The 24,824-nt window shown below is 38.8% G+C and overlaps 3 protein-coding genes across 3 annotated transcripts; 2 read left to right on the top strand and 1 right to left on the bottom strand.

Annotated features, from left to right (window-relative positions):
• The first annotated feature begins 181 nt into the window (after window positions 1-181).
• On the top strand, window positions 182-1,872 carry atg101 (autophagy related 101). The gene is made up of 2 exons (XM_033977727.2): window positions 182-783; window positions 860-1,872. The coding sequence occupies exons 1-2, from the start codon at window positions 532-534 to the stop codon at window positions 1,262-1,264; spliced, it is 657 nt and encodes a 218-aa protein (XP_033833618.1). The 5' UTR covers window positions 182-531; the 3' UTR covers window positions 1,265-1,872.
• On the bottom strand, window positions 1,847-8,928 carry zbtb21 (zinc finger and BTB domain containing 21). Its single transcript, XM_033977724.2, has 2 exons — window positions 8,790-8,928; window positions 1,847-6,221 (listed from the first exon to the last, which is right to left on the bottom strand). The coding sequence occupies exon 2, from the start codon at window positions 6,217-6,219 to the stop codon at window positions 3,172-3,174; it is 3,048 nt and encodes a 1,015-aa protein (XP_033833615.1). The 5' UTR covers window positions 6,220-6,221; window positions 8,790-8,928; the 3' UTR covers window positions 1,847-3,171.
• umodl1 (uromodulin-like 1) lies at window positions 8,373-24,824 on the top strand. The gene is made up of 17 exons (XM_055226887.1): window positions 8,373-8,408; window positions 8,639-8,648; window positions 10,834-11,076; window positions 11,799-11,936; window positions 12,023-12,141; window positions 13,018-13,201; window positions 15,308-15,448; window positions 16,423-16,680; window positions 17,424-17,536; window positions 18,632-18,851; window positions 19,254-19,391; window positions 19,900-20,462; window positions 21,067-21,206; window positions 21,686-21,922; window positions 23,552-23,708; window positions 23,820-23,910; window positions 24,527-24,824. The coding sequence occupies exons 1-17, from the start codon at window positions 8,373-8,375 to the stop codon at window positions 24,709-24,711; spliced, it is 2,973 nt and encodes a 990-aa protein (XP_055082862.1). The 3' UTR covers window positions 24,712-24,824.

Raw genomic sequence — 24,824 nt, 5'->3', positions numbered from 1 at the left:
ACTGTAAGTCCCACAATGCAATGCGACAGTAATAAACACACAGGTATGTAAATATATACTTTTATGGGTAAAACAAGCAAAAACGTGTATGTTTTACGTCTTTAAATACGTTACATTTGAACATAAAATTCTTTGACAATTTAAATAATAAAATACATTCGGTTGCGTGTTGTTGAAGTTTGTCCAACGTCGCTCGCCGTATTGGATGCTATCGTCATCGCTTTGCTTATGATTTTTTTTATACTCGATTGGTTAATTTTAGCAGGATTTAACCGCATAAGCTATACTGTTTTGAAGCGATTCATCTTTGAGCTTATAATGCAGCCGGAAACCTCGCAACAATAATATATTTTTGTTCCGATGTACTTGTTTTGTCGATTTAAGTAGACCACGCCTACAAAGAGAGGTAAACAAGCGTGTAGCCCTCGCCAGCTAACACCACAGCAGTAGCAGCCATTAGTTTATTTACCTTTCTAACGTAAAGTAGCTATATTTTTTGGTTGGAAAGTAGATATATACGTATTTCTAACCATGAATTGTCGATCAGAAGTCCTTGAGGTAACTGTCGAAGCGAGGCAAGTAGAAGAGTCTATGTTGGCTCTGCTTCATACCATTTTACTGCACCGTAGCACAGGCAAATTTCATTACAAAAAGGAGGGCACCTACTCCATTGGCACAGTGGGCACGCAGGACATAGACTGCGACTTTATTGACTTCACATTTGTCAGAGTCTCATCAGAAGAGCTGGATAGAGTCATAAGGAAAGCGGTGTCAGAGTTCAAGGTAAGTAGTGATTAGGCTACAGTTGTTTGTTGCTCATAATATCATATAATTAAACCCTGTCATATGTTTTTATTAGGATGCTCTGAGTGTTTCTGGCTCTGATGGCATGGGGCAGATCTGTTTGGAGTTTTACCAGAAGAAGAAGTCACGATGGCCCTTTTCAGATGAGTGCATCCCTTGGGAGGTGTGGAGCATCAAGGTCAATGTTGTCAACCTGGCCAATGAGCAAGAGAGACAGATCTGCCGGGAGAAAGTTGGTGAGAAGTTGGGCGAGAAGGTCATAAATGTGGTTGAAGTCATAAACCGACATGAATATCTGCCAAAGATGCCCACCCAATCTGAAGTCGACAATGTGTTTGATACCAGTCTAAAGGATGTTCAGCCATATCTTTACAAAATCACGTACCAGATCACAGATTCTCTTGGAACCTCTGTGAGCACCACCGTGAGAAGGCTGATTAAAGACACTTTGGCCTTGTGAGGACACCCTAGTGTTGCATCTATGTAAAAACTGTATATATCTTGGACATCTGATCTGCACCTGGTGAAATCTGACATTTGACAAATCTGTGTAAGAAGAAAATAGTTATTCCTGATTATGTGTTATTTATCAAGTTAAATTTGAAAAGGCTTGGATTTATTTTTTGAAATTTGTCCATGTTGAACTCTTATGCCAAAAAATCTGAGGCAGTGTGTCCTAAATAGAATAGCCTATGTGTTTTAACCACACAATGACTCCTTTCTATAACAATCTAATTTGGAAGCATTAAATTGTATAATTATAAACTTGAACTTGGTGTATTTTTGTTATCTAAACTAAACTACGCATTATAAGTTATATAGAGAAAAATGCAAAAATATTCATGAGCATTCCCATGTTAGAACTATGGATAACAAACCATTTCCTCATCCATGAGATGGTTTCCCCTCTTCAGAGTTTTATGGAGCCTGTGACCTGACACTCTGACCAGGCAGGATTTCCAGTTTGTATTTTTCCAGTTGAAAGTCCGCACTTACACGTTCCAGCCAGAAACACAAAACAGTAGAAACAAGCTTAAAAATGGGTCTCATCAATATCACTTTATTACAGAGAGCACAGAGCTGTAGAAAAACCCTGAACATAAAACAAAAGTCCAAAAAAACAACAGTTATGATGAACCAGTAGTATAAATTAGTATTATTGCAATGAAAGCACAATACTTAACAAACTTCAATATTTTTACTTATAAACCTTATAGAAAAAATAAGAATACAAACAGTTCTATATACACAAACCAAATTGTGAAACTATTGTTTTTTCCACAAATAAAAGCACTATCCAAACATTTGTCTCTTCAAATTGTCCAAAACACTAGTAACGATCATATACAAAGAAACATACTGTATATAACATCAACTTGAGCCAAAGCATAAGAATTGTTACTTGTGTAATAATACAGTTGTTAACAAAGTGTAATACAATCAAAGCACAATCTTTAATAATGAAGTCTTAATAAGTTCATTCACATACACTTTCTTCCTTCAACTTTATTTTTCTGTAAAAGCCTGAGTTAAACGCTATTGGCCATTGTGCTTAAGAGAAACAATAATGAAGAAGAAAAAAGTTTAAGTTGCATAAGGCAATCCAAGTATTGTAAAGCTCACAAAAAGGTTACTGGTCAACTGATATGTAAATATTTACACTACTTTAGACTGGGGTGATGAACATACATTTATTTTACTGTGCTAAATTAACCTAAAGCCTGATCGTAATTTGGTATTTATGTGAAAATAGTTGTATGGACACTGCATAAGTTGAGAATATTATAAATGGTTATAGCTAAAAAACTACAGAAAAAAGTGATCCATCTGCTGTGCTAATTCCAGAGCATCCAAACACATTTCAAAGCCAATTACACAAACTCTACAATTTAACTGTTCAACATAAGTGCATATTGTATACATTATTCAGGCCACAACATTATAAGATGTAATTAACACCTATAGATATTACTCTGATACAACAAGCACTTCACTAATAAGAAATTCAGCTACAGCATAAGATTAATAAAGCACTTTCCACACACCGTGTAAATAAGGGTTTAACTGTAGCCTTTGATTTCAAAAATTGCACTGCTTCACTGGCGAGTACCAGGCTGCTGTTTCTGTCACACGTCAATATTGATAAATACATGTAAAATGAAATGTGTCTAATCTATAGATATAAATGATGTAGAACAGAGTCTGAAAGCAAACTAAACAATCATGAAAAATCTAGCACTTGATTGCACATTCACCTTTACATCTATAAAAAGCTGGACAAGTTCATAATAACGTTAGAGGCAGATTAAACATTCAGAGTCTTCCTTTTCTAGGCTGAGGTGTATTTTTGTATATTTCAGACATATTTTACATGTGGCTATGGCTCTGCTCATGGCTCCACAGACTGAAGGCAGTCTTGAAGGTCCTGTGGCAGAGTTTACACATGTACTGCCTCTTGAACGTCAGAGCAGAGAGAGAGGGCGCATGGTAGAAGAGGGTGTCTGGCTCTTGAGGACCAGCTGGGTTCTCCAGGCTGTTTGTCCTGGATACGGGTCTGGGGCTGGTGGGCGGCAGCTCAAACTCTGCTCTTCTGCTCTTACTCACTGAGCCGCTGGGCTCTGGGCTGCCAGACTCCTCGCTCACTGATGCTGCGACAGGCACTGGTTGAGTCGACTTAACCACAGAGGCCTGAGAGGGGGGATGCTCTGAGTTCTGGGGGGTTAGGGGAGGGGAAGGAGACAGAGGGGAAGGCTGTCTTTCTATCTCTTTGGCTCCTTGTTCATTAGTGGACATGTGAGACTGGAAGTGGCTCCAAAGGCGGAAGTTGGTCCTAAAGGCCTTGTTGCAGATGTGGCAGATGAATGGTTTGATGTGGCACAGCAGCTCCTGGTGCCGTTCCAGGTCTTTGCGAGAACTGAATAAGTTTCCACATTTCTCACATGGCCACACACCAGGCTCCTCTGCTCCAGCTTTGGTAGTGTCTGTGTTTTCCCTCTCACTTACATCCTCTTCTATTGGCTCCTCTTTTACCACCAGTTTGCCATGATGGCTCATGCTCAGGTCTTCAGGCACATATGATGAAGAGTCTTCAGAATCATAAATGGGCTGACCCACTGAGTTACTGTAACTCATGTCCTCCCTGGCACTGCTAGTGTGCATGTGTGCGCTGCTGTACTGCTCCTCTCTGAACATGTCTTCCTCCATCCCTTCTTGACAGTTTTCCTGATGTGTTAACTCGAGCTGGTCTTTTGCACTCATCATGTTGTGGTTGTGCACTTCTACCTGGTGACGCCATATACTAAAGGAGGATTTGAAAGTTCTCATGCATTCCAGACATGTTAGTTTCTTGTATTTGCAATGTGCCTCATGGTCTTTTTTGACCAGAGGACTTGAGAATCTGAGGCCACAGTAGGGGCACACTGTTGCATGTCGACAACCTCTCTCATGGTCACCTTGTTCAAAGAGAGATGATAACTTTACATTACAAAGTCTACAGAAGTAAACTCCACTATCAGCATTATTCTCCGGGCTCAGCTCTCCTCCTTGAGGCATGTCATCTCTAGTTTCCTGCTCAGTCCTTTCAGTTCTTTGGTGGCTGAAGAGGTGACTCTTTATGTGCTGCCTGTACTGAGATTGAAATACATATACTTTCCCGCAGTAAGGACAAATGAAGTTAGTCCTGACTTTCTTCTTGCCAAGTACAGAGGACTGTAAGCCTTGTTTGTTTCTCTTCAACTTCCAAAGCAAAGCTTTTTTTATTTCCCGCTCCCGTACAATGTCAATTAGCTTTTTTTGAAACTTCTCATCTAATACAGAGGTGCTAGAGGATGCTGGATTTTGCATTACGCCATGCTGAGTTTGGCAGTGTGTCCACACTTTGAAGTTTGTGTGGAAGCGCTTGTGACAGATTTCACAAACATAGGGTTTCTCAGGATTATGGTACATGTTTACATGCCGATGTAGACCTGCACTTGACCTGAAGACCTTCAAACAGTTCCAGCATTTGAATGTTTTGCCCGGATGAAGCTCGTCACTGTTTTCATCCAATTCAGCACCAGCAGACTGAGGTATTGTTTCTGATATGTTCTCCTCTGAACGAAGGCCGTGCAGTTTATTCTTTTTAAATGGATACCGTCGATTATCTGGCCTGTCCTTTCTTTTTACAGAAATATTCATGTCTGGTTTTATGTTTTGCTCAAAGTTCGTTTGAAAGTCTTTCAGTCTAACAGGCAAAGCATCTCCCACTGTGATTCGAACTATGTCCATGGGGTCACCCAGTGGACTACTGGGCTCAGCTTTCACACTTACATCTCTGTCTACCTGAGTTTCAGCGTCATACCTGCTGGGGCACCGTGACCTGAGAACCAAAGGGGATGTTCTTTTGGGGCCACCGTTGTGGATGGGAGTTTCTGGTCCAGAAACTCTTGATGCCATTTTAACCACAGACTGTTCACGGTTTTGCAGCTCCCTTAACTCCAAAGTGGGTGAGAAGACTGGAACAGGACTGTCCATTGACAGTGATCTTCGGAGAAGACTTTTTATGAGTGGTCCGCTCCGGTCAATGGTCTGACTTGGCTCTTGTGCTGGACCCTGAAGGGGAACTTTACTCTGATAATGGGAATCATATTGTCCACTGTCTTCTCTTGTATTTTGGTCACACTGCAGTCTGATATGCTGCACCTCAGCATCACTAAAAGACACAGATGAAGTAAGCTGAGGCCGAACTGATGTAATATGTGATGAATTTCCTTTCAATATCGAGGTGTAAGGATGGATGGACTTCCGTTCAGAGGTATCAGTCATTTTTGAAGATTTCATAGATTCAGAAGTTTTAATTGATTTGAATGAGTTTTGGACAGAAGGGGGAGGGGTCTCTCTGGTAGAGAGTGAGGACGGCACAGTCTCAGGTGTCTTGTTTGAATAATTTGGATAGGAAGGGGGGGATGTTTCTGTCTTAACCCTTCGCACAATTACACTTCTTGCCTGGACATCATTCTCATCACCCTCCGAGAAACTAAATCTTTTTCTTGACACGCAGTAGGAGGCATGTGGCCTTGCTGACGCAATATTGGTGAGAAAGGGGATCCCTAGGCTGTAGCCGAGCTCTTGAATTGCTGCCAGGCTACCATTATCAACAAATAGGGATGAGGAGTAGATGTAGTTCAGGACAATCTCAAAAGCATCCGGCTCACAGAAATCTAGATTCACAACCCTTGTTGACTCTGTATCCATCCGAGTGAATAAAGATTGGAAATATTCACTGCTGGCTGCCAAGACACTCTTATGAGCATTGTACTTCTGATCCGCAACCACCAGGATCACATCACACATTTGCCCCTTCAGCCGCTGCTCGTTCAGCACCCCCAACACTGAGAGGGCATGGGAGGGATTACTGTAATGCATAAGGCTCTCCATGGCTGAAAAACAGAAAGGGAAGTCATTTCAATACACGAAAACAAAGACATTTTGTGATGGCATTTAGAAACTATAGACTAAAAGAAAATATATTAAAAGATATTTAAAAACAAGGGCCAAATGATCCATGTTACTTTTGCTGAGGTTGACACATACATTAATCAGCCTGTATGTCCATGGCTGATACTTCCCCATTTTTCACATTTACTGGCAGCATTATAATGTGGATTACATCATGTTATTTTGCAGCAATGGAGTTTAATGTCATGCTTACTTAAGACCTCAAGGAAGTTAAAAAATAAGTTTCAGTTTATCCAAATGATAATACAGTTATGTTCAGACAGAGTTTTGTTCAAAACAGGCCTGGCTATAGCCTATAGGGCTTATTGTAAGCACAGAAAGACTGGACAGTCACACAAAGGTAGACATGTACTGGACAGAGCTGAAAACAAAATAAAAAAATTAAACCAGTGCTCGAAATTAACCTCCTTTTCAAAATATTTTTTTCTGAGAAACAGACTACTGATAGTCTGGGAACATGTATTTTGAAACTTGTCGACAAAAAAAATGCTGTGAGCGGCAGATTGTTCCTTGGATCTGTTAGTTTCACCGCTGACACTAGTAAACATAAGTTACAGCCTAACGGAGTTTACAACCCACACACGACCTTAATAGAGCACATTTACAAATACGACCGTAGTTGAATGTTGAGTAATTTGTGCTTTGAAGGGAGTAAGAAGGTTTTTTAAGTATTCCATAAGAAGTTGCTGTATTTTGCATACTTCATCAAAGACAGGCTAATCAGATCGCTATTTATGTTGAAACAAAACGAGGCAGACATAATCACCGTAGAGAAATTGTCTGGATATTTGATATTCCACAGATTCCACATCTTTGTGTTCACGGACAGAACTACTTGATCACGCCGATCCAGGAGCATGGGCACGCGGCTTAACTCCGCTGAAGGTGTCGGCAAATGTTTCGGGTGATATTTAGGGACTGTCAACAAATTGCCATACTGGGACAAATTCAACAATTCAAAAATAAATAAATAAAATAGAAATAATAAATACAGTAAATTAATTAAATGAAGGAAAGCCATATAAACATAAATGTATAAAATATTATGTTTATAAATAATAATACAGAATAGGCCCTTTTCACAGGGCCATCTGGCTACTTCTCAAAATGTGAGCCCACGCTTCCCGCTCCATTCATTGTGTATTGGAAATTAGCCGAATCGTGCTAAAATAAATCAATATTTATAAATACCACGCAGCAGACAGTAAGTTACGGATAGATGATCACACAGCAGGTCAAGACCTCTGCTACGATGTAAATACTTCACTTCTGTGTTAAGAAAAGTAGATATTTGGTTCTTGAAGCTAATGCTAACTGGAACTAAAATTCATTTGTGATGTTAAACTAGCCCTACAATCTGAATGATTTTGCATAGTCAAGCAATGAACTTGTCATAAGATGTATATTTATAAAGTTGTTTTGTGTTCTGTTTTGAGATTTGGATTAGGTTAGCTTTGAGATGCAAATACATACTTTTATAAACACATAAGCTTCCTGTGTTTAAGTGTTTACAGGATGCTGTATATGATCATCCATCTGCAACTTGGTGCTGTTTAAATATTTATTATGTTATAGTAAGACTCTGCTACATCCTCAGAGAACGAATTGAGCAGGACGACCAGCTCCGCACTTGTCACAATGTCTGGCAGCTTTGTGAAAAGGGTATGTAATTATACACAATGAGGAGGATCGAATAAATAAATATAATAAATATTTTTATGTAATTTTTTTTTTCTTCAATAGCTTTAGGGTTTTTTGGGGTTTTTTTATGGACAAAAATGCATAACAGAACAAAAATCATTTACTGTACCTATCATTTATAAACACATACTATATCATAAAAAGATCTTATAAATGGCTTGACTTATTTTAATTAATTTATTTTATACTTTCCATTTATTTATTCATTAATTTTTAATTTATTGAATATGTCCCAGTACGGCTATTGGTTGACAGTCCCTAAACATCACTCGACATGTTTGCCGACACCTCGAGAGAAGTCGAGCCGCGTGCCCATGCTTCTGGTTCGGCGTGATCACGTAGTTCAGTCCATGAGCACGATTATGTCGAATATGTCGAATATCAAACGCCCAGACAACTTCACCACGGTAACACCACCGCTAATTATAGAAAGAAAAGTTGTGTGTGCCGCCCCGAGAGGTTTCAATGGGCTCTCGTAGCGTGATGAGGGGATGAAAACACAGGCGGACACGCAGACACTAGTTGGAGCGCGAAAGGAGGAGTAGCTGAATAAAATCCGCAACTTTTGATATTGTGCTGTTTTTATTCGCGAAAAACCTTTGACCGCTTTATGGTCTGTGATCCGCCTGCAAAACAGGTTGTCGCTGGTGAGCATTTTCCAGCAGCACAATCCCCCTTTCGAGTTACGTCAGTGAGGAAAAGGAGAAGCCTGATCTCCTCCGAGCACTTCTGAGTCTCTTGAACCATCCGCGCTCAACACTAAGTTAGCGGGAGACGTGTCCACTTACCCGAGCCGTCGTTAACTAGGTCTTTCCTCCCCACACACGGACTTTAATCAGTGTTGTGTAGATTTCTCTGCGCTGCTCATGATTCCATCCATCTTGAATTTGACGTCATCCCACACCAGGAATGAGGTCATCGCAAAGCTCGCTCGTCACGTCGCAGCTCTCTGATTGGCTGATCGAATATGTGGGGGCGGGGCTAACCGAGACTTGACGAGAGGCTCATTTAAAGAGACAGGCCTTATTTACGTGTAAAATTATACTGTTCATATTCAACGTGCAGACATTTTTTTTAAAACAAATTAGAACGGTAATAAAAAAAATAAATAATAATAAAATAAAATAATAATAAATAACTAAATAAATACACAATAACAACAATAATAATAATAATAACTAAATAAATACATAAAAATAAATAAATAGTTTTTATTCTGCACTCTTCTGTTTTAATGTTAATTTTATAATGATTATTTGTGATTATTTATGTTTTGGTTTGTGTGAGATAATGTTCTTATTCTGTAAAGCACTTTGAATTACTTTGTGTACAAATTGTGCTATACAAATAAACTTAGCTTGCCTTGCCTAAATAAATAAATAAATAAATATATGCATGATGCTTGAAATAGGAGTTACTGTTTGTGATTACAAGCCAAATGGCCCTAATTGTGCACACATATATTGCAAGACACCAAGACGAAATAACGTTAACATGTCAGAAGCCTACAAAACAACGATAATGTTTGGATTGTACGCATTTGCACATAACGCACTATGCCTTTATAATATGCTCCCCCAGGCCCCGATGCAACTAATTACATTGATGACTGAATGAAAGCAGCAGAAGATCTTTGTCATTAAGTCTGGGACCCAAAGGAACTAGTTGCTGTTTGTACTTGTGTATTACTAGAAAGTAGCAGGCAACAGCAGTGGCCCACAGCGATCTAAAAGTAGGCAACACGTGTGAAAAGATCGTGATTGGGTTTTTTGTTTGTTTGTTTTATTATTCATATCCCTTAAGCTTTGTTTTGCAGCATTATTTTTATCCATCTTTTCTTGTCAAGCCTGCATGACACGCTTCAGTGTGCATTTTAGTCATTACTCATTACTGACTGAACAGACTAATTAAGTGCATTTAACACACCTCATTATGAAAGAAGCTGCATTTAGTTTCAGTTCAAGCGCTGTCAAGAATCACAGAGGGGAAAAAATAACACAATAGCCGCAATAACCTATTCCTCAAATATGTTTAAATAGCTATATCACTTCACTAAATAAATACATATATGTATAGACTCCTAAATATGGAAAGGAGAGATCAGGGTTCTCATCTGCTGACATTTTTAGCTGCCACTGCCTGTTTAATGCCAGGAGGATAGTGAGCAGTGCCATGGTTACCTGTGCAAACCCAGCCATTAGGGATTCAGTCTCCTCCCAACTCTCTCTGTCTCATCATAAACATGTTTTCTTACTTTGACAGTGCCCAAAGACACACAATAAGACAAATAATATTTATTTCAGAAACAAAATTAAACCACAAATATTCACTGTTGCTTTTTACAACACACTCACTAAAAACTCTATTTATTCTCCTCACGTATCGACAACTACTTTGTTTATTTTATGTAGAAGTAGAATAATTAAGAGTTCATACCCTAAAATCAATGAGTTGGCTTGAAGTTAATAAAGCCAACATTTAAAAGAATAAAAATAGATACTTGAACTTCAAGGTCTTAGGGGAATGTTGGCAAAATGAGGGGAGGAGAGTATGAACCATGGGATTTGTTCTTTGGATACACCCTGAACCATGAGTTATCACTGCATCAGTGAACAGAATGGATTTAAAATGTAGCTGATAAATGTATTTCGTTTAAATAATTCAAATTACAAGAAAAAATGAGCTGGATACTATTTATCTGGATCATTTGGGCCTTGAATAATCTTTGCAAGGGACAATTTACTGGAAAAGACGGTAAGACTCTTGGACTTTATGAGCTTATATAAACATGTTATTCTCAAAGTATGCCTGCTAAACTATATTCATTTGTAGATTATAGACTGTCTGAGTTTGGATATCATCTCTGTACACGCAATGAGACCAGGCTCCTGAGCTACACTGTGCCGTATACAGTGGCTTATACTGTTACGAGACCGTGCGGTGGATGGCTTTTCTGGAAAACATGTAGCGTTACAAAATACCGAATGATTCAAAACATAGAGTATAAATCGGTCACAGAGCTTGTGACCAGGTGTTGCCATGGTTACGTACAAGTCGGCCATTACTGTGCACCGAGTAAGTCTGAATTACTTCTTTTATCAGATTTTATCAAAAGACGTAATCATCTTTTAAAGGGCCTATGTTGTGCTTTTTTCCTATCTATGCTATAATGTTCCTCATCACAGACAGACCTGGAGTTGTGTTTTGTTTCATTCACACATGTTTAACACACAAACCTGCATATTTAAGATGAGTTCTTCTCTCAAACCAAAAACACTCTGTTCCACCTTGTGATGTCATGTGGTGATACAGGAAGTGCTCCACTGTGTTTTCAAACGCCATACACTTTCACTGGAATTATTTGGTTAATTTAAGCCCTGGAATTGCCAAGCTCTACTGAAGTAAAGGTAAAACGTAGCTGTTAACCTGAAAACTACCACTTCATGACATCACAAGGTGGAGCAGAGCATTTTGAGCTTTGGAGATGTAGACAGACTAATATTGCAAGATTACTCAAACATGTGTGAATGAAACAAAACACAACTCCAGATATGTTTTTGAGGAGGTAACAACATTATAACATGACTTAAATCTCACAAGCATCAATTTTGCATAATATAGGACCTTTAATGTTATCATTTGGTGATGTAGTGTAGCACTGAGTAATCTTGTGCATGTTTTGTTAAGCCTTATATGGGACAAAGCTAACCAGATGGGACGATGTAATAAGCAGTGCTGCAAATACGCGTCTCCGTGCTAATATACGGCCTGTAACATGTTATTTCCTTTGATTGAAGCGGAGAACAGGAGTAAGGAGACCGTTGTCAAACCAGGATCTTGTCCAACAACAACTGTGCTTCATGGCAGTGACTGTGAATTGGATATAGATTGTCCAGACTGGCAAAAGTGCTGCCAGTTTTGCACTGATCCTACAAGTTTGTATTGCTAATCATGTTTTGACTTTTCATTATTGTTAATCAAAGTTTTAATACGTGTATTTTTGTATCTTTTTTAATTACAGGTTATTCTGAACAAGGAGGGTCACAGTTCAATGCAACAGTGACAGTAAAAGTAGACTATAATGATTTGATGTCCAGAGAAGGAAGACTCTACAATCACACCAGGCTGTTATATGCTATGGTACTTATTGTGTTGATGTTTGTATACTTGTTTGTATAGTTCTCTGCATTTGACCCATCCTTAAACACTAGTCCGGTTAGGAGAGCTGGGTGATTTGGGGGCCCGGGTCTACAGGGGTACAAAAGGGTCCATTGCAGGTTACATAATGAAACTTATATATTACACAAAATTGACTCTATTGAACTTTAAGCCATGTTATAATGTTGTTACCTCCTCAAAAACATACCTGGAGTTGTGTTTTGTTTCATTCACACATGTTTGAGTAATCCTTTAGTATAGGTTTATCTACACCTCCAAAGCTCAAAATGCTCTGTTGCACCTTGTGATGTCATGAAGCATCTACATTTTATCTTTAGTTCAGTAAAGACTGGCAATTCTAGTCCAAATGATTCTAGTGAAAGTGTGTGGAGTTTAAAAACACAAGGGAGCACTTCCTGTATTTCCATATAGCATCACAAGGTGTGTTTTCTGTTTGAGAGAAGAACTCAACCTAAACATGCAGTGTTTCTGTGTTAAACATGTGTGAATGAAACAAAACACAACTCCAGGTATGTTCATAGATTAGAAAATAGTGTAATATGGGCCCTTTAATGGAGTAGTACTGTCTTTGCATCTCTTTTAAACTCATATGCAGTCTCAGTCAGTTTGGTCTGGACCTGCTTCTGGACTGCAGAGGAACCCCCTAAAAATCTGTTTAATATTTGTGTGTCTGCTTGTGGAAAGAAATTAGAAATGCTCAAATATTTACCATTGAAAATAAAATACACAGCACAGTTTTATTCATAATTTGCAATAGTTATAATGATGACAACATTTGCTGATTATAAGAAAAAGAAAATAAGTGAACTAAACTTGATTTATTTGTGTCCCTACAAGGTAACTGGGGTCTTGGAGTCAAATGCCTCCATCTATTACCTCAGCTCCCAGCCTGTGAATCCTTACAGAACTGCCACCTCTCTCATGATCCACTGCCAGTTCAGCCCTTCCCTGAATAACGTCACAACAATGCTGTACCATCTCATCAAACACATCTACGAGGTGTCTTCAGTAACTGTACAAGGTGAGAAATGGAGCAAATTAATACTAAAGCTTAAGATGTGTCTGGAGCTTATTTTCTCTCCAGAGCGACGACATTCTTACAGAGTTTTCAGTATGATTCATGTAGCAAAGAACACAGCGTTCGGGAAAAAATGACTCAGTCGCACCACAGTTTCCTTCTCCCACCACTTCTATTTGAGTGACAGTCATGTGGGATGTTTCCTGCTATAGCGGAAAATAGCAGCTCTAACAAGCACGCACACGTGCACAGAGCGCACGCCCACTGTCCGCTCAAAGAAACACAATCATAAATCAGTCGCATTGGTTTGCACAGAGCACAGCCTCGATAGCGCTCATTTGAACTGTGCTGTTATGAATGATTTAGTGTTGGGTTATCTCGGGCCCATTCAGTTTCTATAGAATAAATATACTCAGCTGAGGTTTGAGGTTTAATTCATTCAGTTTCTATATAATAAATACAAGTGTCAAGTGTTATTTCAGCATCCTCTCACCCATTTAACTTTTAGAACTGTATATATAAACCACCACCACCATGATTGTAAGTCTGAATAATACTTTTTTCTGCTTTTTACTTCATTCTTAACAATGGAGCTCATTAAGTTTGTATAGAATAAATACGGTCAAGTGATGTTGAATGTTCTTTCACCCATTCAGCTTTATACAACCAGCTATTTTAAGAACAGTATATAAGCCATCGAGCACCATGATTAATACTGAGTAATACTTTTTAAACATTTCTTTTGCTTTACATTTAACTCATTACAGTGTTTGGAGCTCATTCAGTTTCTATACTGTCAAGTGATGTTGAGTGTTCTTGCACTCATTCAGCTTTATACAACCAGCTATTTTTAGAGCAGTGCGTTAGGCTGAAAACACTGAGTCTGAGCATTATCAGTCGGGGATCATGAAGGTGGTGTTCAAGCTCTCCTCTTATTCACTTGAGACACGGCCAAATACAAGAAAAGAGGACTTCAATCTTGTCAGTAAAAGAAAGAGCCATTGTCTTCAAATAATTTGCAAATTTGTATTCATTCAGTAATAAGTGCTTCAGGGCGGTCTATTAGTACCATCTGGCTGTGGTTATACGCACACTAAAAAACAAATTATTATCAGATTTTTGGAGTTGTAAGACCGTTAAAACGACATGTAAACACCAAAACCATCTGTTTTCTTTCTGAGCATGGTCCATTTGATTACTTACATAACATTTTGCTATGTACATGTTATTTATATAATTTGAAATGACTATAAACGGATCCAGAAGTCAGATGTGAACAAGGTCAGTGAGTTAAACAGTGATTGTGTGATTGGTGGAGATCGACCGATATGTTGTTGTTTTTTGTTTGTTTTTTCATGGCCGATGCCGATACCGATTGTTTAGAATCCAGAACAAATGAAGGCTAATAAGCTCTGCCGATAGTTTTGCACCAATATCTAGAACCGATTTTGATTATTTCCCCCAAATTATGTCATTTAAATTCACTACAAACTCCCCCCAAGCCCCTTTTTCACCACCAACCCTTAAGAGAGCTGTGTAGTCATGTTTTGTTCAGACATCTGTTCGCATTAAAGTTTTAATATAAAGCTTTGTGTGTATTTTCTAGGCAGCAGATTGACCAAAACTAAATATCTGCCTGTGCTCAAGATTCAAGGTCGATATCAGATGCCCCAAAGAGCCCAAAAAATTAGCTCGATATATTGCCCAACAGAATCAGTTTTATTGCTATATGTTGCCATTCACAAACTAGGAACTTGCTTTGGTGTTATGGTGCAACACAAAACAATGAATAATAATAAAATAGTAAAATATAAGTTATGATAAAATAAAAATAAGGGCATGAATTAAAATATGGTTTGACTGAATATCAAAACTGAAGTGGTGGTGTAGTCACTGGATGAGAACTACCGTAATAACACAAATCGGTCACAAACTCTTAAAAAGGAAATTAAATGATTGCATTTCAACCCTATAACCTAACTCTAAACCCAACCCTAAAGTCTAAACCCTAACCCCTAGCCCTAACACCTAACCCTAAATCCTAACCCTAAACCCTAAACCCTAACCCTTTGTACTAATGTTTTGAATTATGTGTTTTTTTAATGACAGATATTGATGAATGTGGGCAGTCTTTCCTCCGCGGTTGCTCACCATATGCTGACTGTGTGAACACTGTTGGCTCTTACTACTGCATCTGTCGCCCTGGATACGCTGATGTGGACCCTACCAACCCGGGAGCTAACTGCACAGGTTAAAATTGAGATTAACTAACCTCCAAGCTAAGTTACAGGTCATATCTGTGGAGAAAAGACCCCACTCAGAGTAAGAAAGCATGCTTTTAAATGTATTCCAAGGAAAAGAAAAATAACTGTCCACATGTGACTCACAAATATGAGGCCAGCTGTTGAATGCTAGTTAAAGGTACGCTATGTAACTTTTCTGGCGGAGGTTCGGCCGCCTGCTTGTCTACACGCGTTTCTTAGTATCACAGTACCACACTAAACTAATCTCCATGGAAACAAGCAGAAAATGTTATGAAATGGGGTCCTGCACCTTTGATACTGCAAATTTAAAACACTGCATAATCAAAATTATGCAGTGTCTGATCGTCTAAATGTTGTTGTTTTTTTTATGACAATGACAATAACATCTTGAAAAACTGAAAATAATAGCTCACATCTGTGGAGCAGCGACACCTGCTCACAGTAAGAATGCATGCTTTATTATTTTTGAGCAATAAAACACCCATAATTGAATAAATGCAAAATAACATACTGTGGAACATTCCAAGCAAAGCAATAACATTTCCATGGCAGTGGACCACGCACTGGAAAAGTTACATAGTGCACTTTTAAGTTGCAAGAAAAAAATGCTGCTAAAGAGATAGTAAAGTGGTGTAACATACTTGTTTATTCAACTAAATGTTCAATATTATAGTGTCCATCTGTATAAATGATGATAAAAACCACAGTGTTATGTTGTAGCTATGGCGACCTCTACACCGACGACTACATCCTTTCCTCCCATGGGCACAGCGAGTACTTTCAATAGAACTACAACAGAGCCAGCAACCACCATGATTCCAAGTCTGAATAACACAACTCAAGCTGTAAATTACACCAACGTGACTAAACCATCAACAACTTGCCGTGAGATTTATTATTTTTTTCTTTTATTAAATTCATTACAATAACTTTCTAACTCCACTTGCGTTTTGATCCCAGCCGCCCCCTCCATCACCAACATGCGAGTCGCCAATGTCACCAGTACATCATTTTGTGTCTACTGGTCCAGCCAATTCCCAGGAAACGAGAGCTACAGTGTAGTTATAAGTAAAGGGTCAAAGGTAATTTATTTTAATGATACAAGTGAAACAATGCTGGAGATGAGAGGACTGCAGGCTGGAGCACTCTACGACGTCATCGTTACACCTCATGCGTGTGGGAGGCATGGAAACAGCACACAACTGACTGTTAAAACAAGTAAGAAATGAGGATCTAGGCAAAATATGTAGACTTTTATGTATTTATGTACCTGGGTGGAGTTTAAATGTCCCTTTGATACTGTGGACTTAGAGGTACGGGCTTGGATGTGGGCGAAATATTGATAGGCTAATCGAATTTGAGTATAATTCGTGTTAAAATGAAAAGTATGATTCATTTATGTTCTCAAAATTAAAGTTGAATTTTAAAAATGCTTTTAAAAAGACAAAATTACATGATCATTCCATTCGAGGAACCAAATTCTGATATAGTTTTGCTGCCATAAAGTTAAAGTTTTTTGGTTTGCTTATGAGATGCAACTAATAATACCTGTGTTATTCAAAATATTTGCAATTGATACAGTATTTAAAACAACAATTTCACCTGCATGATTCCACAGAAGTAGAAAGTTAAAACCATATTTATTAGTAAAGTTTTAAAGTTGTATAATATTATAGCAGGAGGTCAAATGAGTAAGGAGGCATGTGTTTCTAGTGCAATAAAAAAAAAATAAAAAAAATGAACAACATGCTTTTACATTAGTATATTTTTGGTTTTAAGATCACAAAACATGAACATATAAAAATATACATGCAAACTACATCAAATTTTTCTCGCAGCCTTTTTCTACCAGTAGAACCAATCAATTTGTGACAATCAAAGTGTGACTAAGGGCTGATTCGTGTTTCTGAACCCACTTTGAGAGAAAAGGAGAATGGGTCTCACTTGCTTTTTCTTTGTAGATATTCAGACTTTGGATGCCACGGCTCGTCTCACTAATGTTGAATACACCAGTGACTTACAAAATACCTCCAGCGCTGCCTACACAAACCTCACTGCCAGCATCTACATGGAGGTAAGAAAAGACTCAGCTCCAAGAATTCACAATTATCTAAGAAAGTCTAATAGGTAAAGGTTAAGTGTCTGTATTTGTAAATCTGACACGCACACACTCAGCTCTTATCCTTTGTATTTTATCTGTATTCACTATCAGCTGCGTGGAATGACCTTATTTAAAAGAACAATGGCTGCTGGGACAAAACTGTCTCTTTTGGCACAATCAGAGTTTGGCTCTAATAGTATTGAAGCATACAATTGGAATGCATCTCACAAGTATTGCAATTCTGATTAGATTTGCGATGTGTTTTTAAAAAATGGTATCCATGTACGTCCACAAGCATCAAGGGAGCTATATTCTTATGATCTTTAAGCCATGTTATAATGCTGTTACCTCCTCAAAAGCATACCCGGATTTATGTTTTGTTTCAATCACACATGCTTGAGTAACCCTTTATTATTAGACATCTCCAACGCTCAAAATGCTCTGTTCCACCTTGTGATTTCATGAAGCAGTAGTTAACAGCTATCTTTTACCTTAAATTCAGTAGAGATTGGCATTTCCAGGCTTAAATATGCTAGGTTTATGTGTTAAAGATGTGTGAATCAAACAAAACACAACTCCAGGTATGTTTTTGATGATAAAACAATATTATAACATAGATCAGAAAATTGCGTAGTATGGTCTATTTAAATATTTGAGAAAAGATTTTAATGGATAAACTAATAGTGGGATTTACCATCAGTGACCCAGAAGCTTATTGAGCTGTTCAACTTCCCTTTTGTTTACTTTTTAACTTAGTCTTGGCTAATGTGTCTCTATGGGTGTGTTGCGAGAAACATGGTGGGTTTCCGTGGTGACGGTTGTTTATTTGACATTCCAGCCGAAGTTCTGCACAAGAATCCTATACATTTGAGAACATGTTTGTAGAAGTCTAAAAACTGAACAGCTCAAAGTATGACGGGATATTTAGTCATTTACAGAGGACATTTTCACACCCAACTAACTGCAACCTTTGTGATTTCATAATGCTTCTATTTTAAGTCAAAGATTCATGCACAAAGTTCACTTGCCTCATCACCATGACGTACCCAACACTGATGTCATTTTCAGATTTATCAGTCCCTGTCCCCCGAGATGAAGGCCTTGGTTGACTCAGGCCAAGTGAGAATTGAAATCACAGGTTTTGCCCCGGGCAGCGTGGTCGTCAACTTCACCCTCGTCTTCACCCTGACTCAAAGTGCAGACATCAGCAACGTATCAGCCGCAGTGATAACCTCCCTGATGAACAGCTCTAAATATCAAGTGGACACAAATAACACACACATCATGGGTAATACAGCAGTCAGTGTAATTCAGGGTGAAGTGTGTATGACAGGTTTTCATGTTTTTCTAATGATCACATGGTGGGATAGTACCTAGTATAGTGTTACATCAATTAAGTGGCAGTTTGTGGGAAAGTACAAAAATACAGAAAGTATTGGTGAGTTCTAAAATGGAATACCTATACATTATCAACACTGAAAATTTCATCCAAAATCATGCATAGGAAAGGCATTTGTCTGGCAGTTTAAACCTTAAAGGTCCAATATTACACAAAATTGACTCTTGTGAACTTTAAGCCATGTTATAATGTTGTTACCTCCTCAAAAATATACCAGGAGTTGTGTCTACAGTTGCTGTCTACATCTTCAAAGCTCAAAATGTAAACTAAAGCTCTAACATGTTTCTGCAGACCATGATGAATGTGCTTTAAGAGAGAATGATTGCTCCCCATTTGCTACATGCAATAACACCTGGGGGTCTTACACCTGTACTTGCTTGGAGGGGTTTGTGGATATCAACCCAAAACGGCCCGGTCGGTCATGTCAAGGTATAAACCAATGTAAAATGTGCAAATCATGATAGAATATGTTGTATCAAATCATGGCACATTACATTTTTTTCAGCAAGTGCAAATCAGACTATGAGCATGACAACAACCCCGGCTATGACAAGAACAACTCCCATGACAACGACCTCCACTGCTGCCGTAACAACCACTCATGCTTTTATGACAACCACCACTCCTGCCCCAACAACCACCACTGCTGTCCCAACCACCACAACTGTCCCAACAACCACCACAACTCTCCCAACAACCACCATTCCAGCCCCAACAACCACCACTGCTGTCCCAACCGCCACAACTGCCCCAACAACCACCACAACTGTCCCAACAATCACCACAACTGTCCCAACAACCACCACTCCAGCCCCAACAACCACCACTACTTTCCGAACAACCACCACTGCCCCAACAACCATAAATGCTTCCATGACAAACATCACCACTGCCCCAACAACCACCTCTGTTGCCCCGACAACCACCACTGCACCAGCAGCCACTAATGCTTCTGTGACAACCATCTTTGTTGCCATGACATCCACTACTGCTGCTCCAACAACCTCCACTATTACTCCAACTACCTCCACTGCTGCCCCGACAACTACTATTACTTCCATGATAACCACCACTGCTGCCTCCATAACCACTTCTACTCCCCTTACAACTACTACTGTTTCCCCAAGTACTACCACTGTTACCACAACAACCACCATTGCCATGCCAACCAACACCACATCACCACCAACTTCTGCTGCAGTGTCCAGGAGTCCACTAACACCCACAGTTTCCACAACTACTACAACCACTACTTCAGTCAGTTCTACAACCACAGGCTCTACAACCAACACATCTACGATCTCTGCATCCGAGTCCATCACAGTGAAGTGCAATATGGCCTCCATTACGGTTACTGTTGCCAAGGACTTCCTCCAGAGCAGTCACATCACAGAGGGTGCACTTTACCTGGGCATGGCGGACTGTGGGGTAAACGGGGGAAATTCCACACACGCCCAGCTGACAGTGGCCTGGGACGAGTGCAATACTGTTCTGATGCACGTGAGTCGCACTTTTCATAGTCAAGATCAACACCTTATTAAACGTTTTTATTAATGAAAGTAAAGACTATGGGATTGTTTTAAATGTAGATTACTTCAGTTTGTGGAGTTATTTTGATATTTATTCTGCTTCAAAATTAGCATTAGGCTTAGTATTAAGACACAAACATCTCCCTTTGTGTCCTCCGATGAAGTCTTCATTTTATTTGTGTAGTTTTTAATATGTAACATTCACCCACAGCTCCCTGTCCACTGCCTGATCATTAAATATTTATTCAATTTAGCGTGACTCTGCAGAAACTTCATAGAGAAACAACTGGACTGGAAGTAGTGATGCTCACAGTGAGGTTGCTGGGCACTTTTCTGCACAGAGCTTATTCAGCATACTGTCTGGACTAAATTAGGTTACTTTTTGTGTTAAATTTTCCTTATTAAAAGTCGATCTTGTTTATGTTCATTAAATAAATTCGGAAAGCTATTTTTAATTTTGATTTTGAAAAGAAAAAGAAAAGTGGATTTGTTTTTTCTCCATGTTGTCTAGCCGTACCTTGTGTACCTTGTGTAATATAAAAACCTGTCAATAACCAGTCTTTATTGTGTTTCAGAATGACAGCTACTACACTGCCTTTGTGACCCTGTTTAACACCGTAAACACCAATGAGGGGTCTAAGACACGGCTGCAGATACCTGTCATATGCACATACATGAAGAGCGTGCTCATTACGTCAGACTTCGGTTCAGTGGGGTAAGCCACAATATTTTAATAATGTTTAAAAGCAAAAAACTAGGTATTATATGAGACCAATCATTTTTGTGACTAGAAGTGAGTTAATTGTATGTGCTATGTCAAAATTGCAACTTAGTTAAAGCTGCACTGTGTAACTTTTCTGGTGGAGAGATCTGTACCTTCTTATATCCATGGAGATATCATTACTTTGTCTGGATTGTTCCACAGTACATGACATCAAAATATTCAATTACAGGGCTTTTTAATCCTCAAATATACCTCGAAAAACATGCCTTCCTAACATGAGCTAGGCCGCCTCTCCACAGATCCGCCCTGTAACTTGCCTCCTGATTGTCTCCATGGAGATAAATATGCTAAATGCCATACTGTTGAACATTCCAGGCCAAGAAATAACATCTCTTCCACCAGAAAAGTTACATAACAAACCTTAATATACCTGTACTGTTTGTATCGATCTTTGTTAACCTCATTTACAGGTATGACATGATCAAAGACGTGATCTCGGGCTCAGGAATTTTCCAGGTGACAGTGCAGCTGATGAACGGCTCTGTGCCCCTGCCCCATAACTACAGCCTGTCCCCCAGCGAGGCTGTGGTCCTGATGGTCAGCCTCAACACATCTGTGGACAAAATCAAAGTGGTCATCAACAAATGCTGGGCCACCCCCACCCCAATCCCTACAGTAGTGTCCAGCTACGTCTTCATGGATAACAGGTGGGGATTAGAATGTGCTATGCTTAAATGTGCGCCGTGCAACTTTTCTGGTGGATGGTGCACCACCTGCTCGTATCCATGGAGATGCTAGCGCTTTTCCTGAAATGTTCGACATTCGAGCATTAAACGTGTTGCATTATCATCTTACATTTATTCAATTACAGGTGTATTTATTGCTGAAAAATTCTGTAACAGTGGTGTTTTTTGGGGCTTTGGTGGTTGTCTGGGTAACAGAGGTGGTTATCGGGGGAGTAGTGGTAGTTGTAAGGGGAGTAAAGGTTGTTATGGAGGCAGGAGTGGTAGGTGTTATGTGTTAGGGAAAATAAGTTTTGCCCGGGACTTGATGACTTGAATACACAGCACTGCACTTCAGCACTGGCCATTAAAGTCTGACTATGCTTCCACACAAGGACGTTTAAACAGGAGTTAAGAAGGACAGATTAGAGACAAGTCGAGATAAAATGATAAGTGCAGCAGAATGCTTCTGTGAGAAAAGTGACCAAGGAAACTCTTAATGTTAAAGAAGGACAAACTCTGTAATAGCCGGAGGTGTCCTTGGTACAGCTATGCAGGGGATAGAAAATTATACAACATCATGGAAGCATTAATTGTCTGGTTGTGTCAGATATGTTAATGCCATACTGAGGAACATTCTTGGCCAAGCAATGACATCTTGAAGAAAAGCAGGTGACGGATCATTCACCAGAGAAGTTAAATAATAGTGCATCTTTAAGGATTAGTAATACCCAATGCATAATATTTAGTTTTTGACTTTGACTAAAAGTACTTTGTTTGTTTATGAGTTTTAGTCAACTGAATGTCAGTATTTAGACGATTATTATAAAATTCATTCAACTAATTAAATCCTACAAAGCACCAGACTTGGACCTTGGTTTTGAGTTTTTGTATGAACCAGAGTAAATAGATTTCACATTTCTTCATTGAGTTTTTATCATTTGTAAACTTTTATAATTTAGTGAAAAGATATTTGAACATTTTGTTATAATTTCAGGCCTCACAAATTACCTTTTGTTAACTTCTGGCCTGGAAAAATCTTACAAAATACTTTAGCTAGTATAATTTAGTTTAGTTTTATTTATTTTCACTTGGCAAAAAACACAGAATAAGACACTTTATGCAAAAGAATGTGAAAGATTGTCACCAAAAACTCTCAGAGGGCATAAAATGTGATAACCTCCATATAAAATACATGTAGCTTATTAGAGATAAAATATGTCAATACAGAGTTACACATCAAGTTTAACAGGAAATGGCATATGGAAAAGTGCACTTATTCAGAAGAAGGCATTTTAAAGCATCTTTAAACTGACATAGTGAAAGCTCTATAAAGCAGGAGGGCAGGCGGGTCCATATTTCAGATCCTCTATAAAGAACATTAAGCTGAGACTGGGTTGTGTGAGAGTAAGGAGCTCGAATGAGACATCCACTATGAGTTGGACAAGCATGAAATTCATTATTAAGCACAAATTGATGAGATATTGAGGGAGCATCTTTCTGTTAGAACTGTTAACAAATTGACCTACACTAATTATTATTTGCGGGACGTAGGATAGGTTCAAGTTTTGTTTATTTAGTTAATAATGCAGACATTCCTGCTGTATTTGACAGGTGTTCTGTGAATCCTTACACCACTGTCATAACTAACGGGAATTCCAGCACATCCAGCTTGTCCGTGAAGATTTTCTCCTTCGTAGACCTCAGCATCATCTATCTGCACTGCCAGGTGGAAATATGTGTGGAAATTGGTCTGGACTCCTGCGCTCCTGTAAGTAGAGAGACAGAAGCCAGTATCTCATAATTTGTCACAGTTTGTTCCTGCACAATCATTTTGAAATGTTAATTTAGAGGTAATATCAAGCTCTGTGCTCAATTTCAGGACTGCTTGCAAAGAACGTCCCGCTTGAGCTCTGCAAACACAGTTGGAAGAGTTTTGGGGAGTTCTGGACCTCTGCTCAGACTGGATGAAGGTAAGAAGTCAGAGAGGAGGTAGGGTTAGATGCACATTCAAAATCAGATCATTATCAGATTTTTGGCTATTAAAAATATAAAAATGATATGTAAACAGAAAAAAACTACAACTTCTACTATGATTTCATCCTTAAACAACAAAATATCCTGTCTTACCCTGCATAAATCCTGTAGTTTAGATCTGTACAAACATGTTTTCAAATGCCATCCATCCATTTTCTTACGCTTATCCAAGGCCAGGGCATGGGGGCAGTGGTCTAAGCAGGGATTCCCAGACTTCTCTCACCCCAGACACTTCCTCCAGCGGGACCCCAAGGCATTCTCAGGCCAATTGAGAGACATAGGTCCCCCAATGTGTCCTTGGTCTTCCCCGGGGCCTCCGCCATCTTCTGAAATGTTATTCTTGTATTAGTTCATATTTCAGTCTTTTTGTAATTTTTTTTCCTGGACACATTTAAACCAAATTCTATTATTGGAACATAAATTGGAAAACTAATTGCAATTGTTATACTTATCAGAAAAATCGCAATTGGATATTTTCTCCAAATCGTTAAGCCCAAGTCAGAATAATATTTAGGAATTATTAAAAATGTATTGTTCGTTTTGTTTTTGCAGATACCTCTGAAGAGGAATTTGACAAAGTCTCAGTAATTGGACTGTCCTGTCTTGGCGTGGGGCTGGCAATCTTCTTCATCATTGGTTTTGTCTGTCTTTTCTATTACCAAAGGAATCGCATTGGACATTACAACTTCAACAACAAACCCAGAGAGGACAATTTCACTTTTACTTCAATATCTTGAAGCAAAATTTGAAATAACAAATATTTGCAGTACTTGCACATCAACTTGCTCAGCTTTTGCACTGCTACAATGCACCTCAGGGGGGCACTCTTCACTTTATCATTTAGAGCATA

Source organism: Periophthalmus magnuspinnatus, chromosome 14, assembly GCF_009829125.3.
Source record: "Periophthalmus magnuspinnatus isolate fPerMag1 chromosome 14, fPerMag1.2.pri, whole genome shotgun sequence".
Classification (NCBI taxonomy): Eukaryota; Metazoa; Chordata; class Actinopteri; order Gobiiformes; family Gobiidae; genus Periophthalmus; species Periophthalmus magnuspinnatus.
The sequence above is the reverse complement of the archived record's forward strand: the minus strand, read 5'-3'. Positions and strand labels throughout refer to the sequence as shown.

Bases quoted from the DNA above. Each gene is read 5' to 3' on its own strand.
- atg101 (XM_033977727.2), top strand. From the start codon at position 532: ATGAATTGTCGATCAGAAGTCCTTGAGGTAACTGTCGAAGCGAGGCAA. The intron at 784-859 runs GTAAGTAGTGAT...TGTTTTTATTAG, and splicing joins AAGCGGTGTCAGAGTTCAAG to GATGCTCTGAGTGTTTCTGG.
- zbtb21 (XM_033977724.2), bottom strand. From the start codon at position 6,219: ATGGAGAGCCTTATGCATTACAGTAATCCCTCCCATGCCCTCTCAGTG.
- umodl1 (XM_055226887.1), top strand. From the start codon at position 8,373: ATGTCGAATATCAAACGCCCAGACAACTTCACCACG. The intron at 16,681-17,423 runs GTAAGAAATGAG...TTTTCTTTGTAG, and splicing joins ACAACTGACTGTTAAAACAA to ATATTCAGACTTTGGATGCC. The intron at 18,852-19,253 runs GTAATACAGCAG...ATGTTTCTGCAG, and splicing joins AAATAACACACACATCATGG to ACCATGATGAATGTGCTTTA.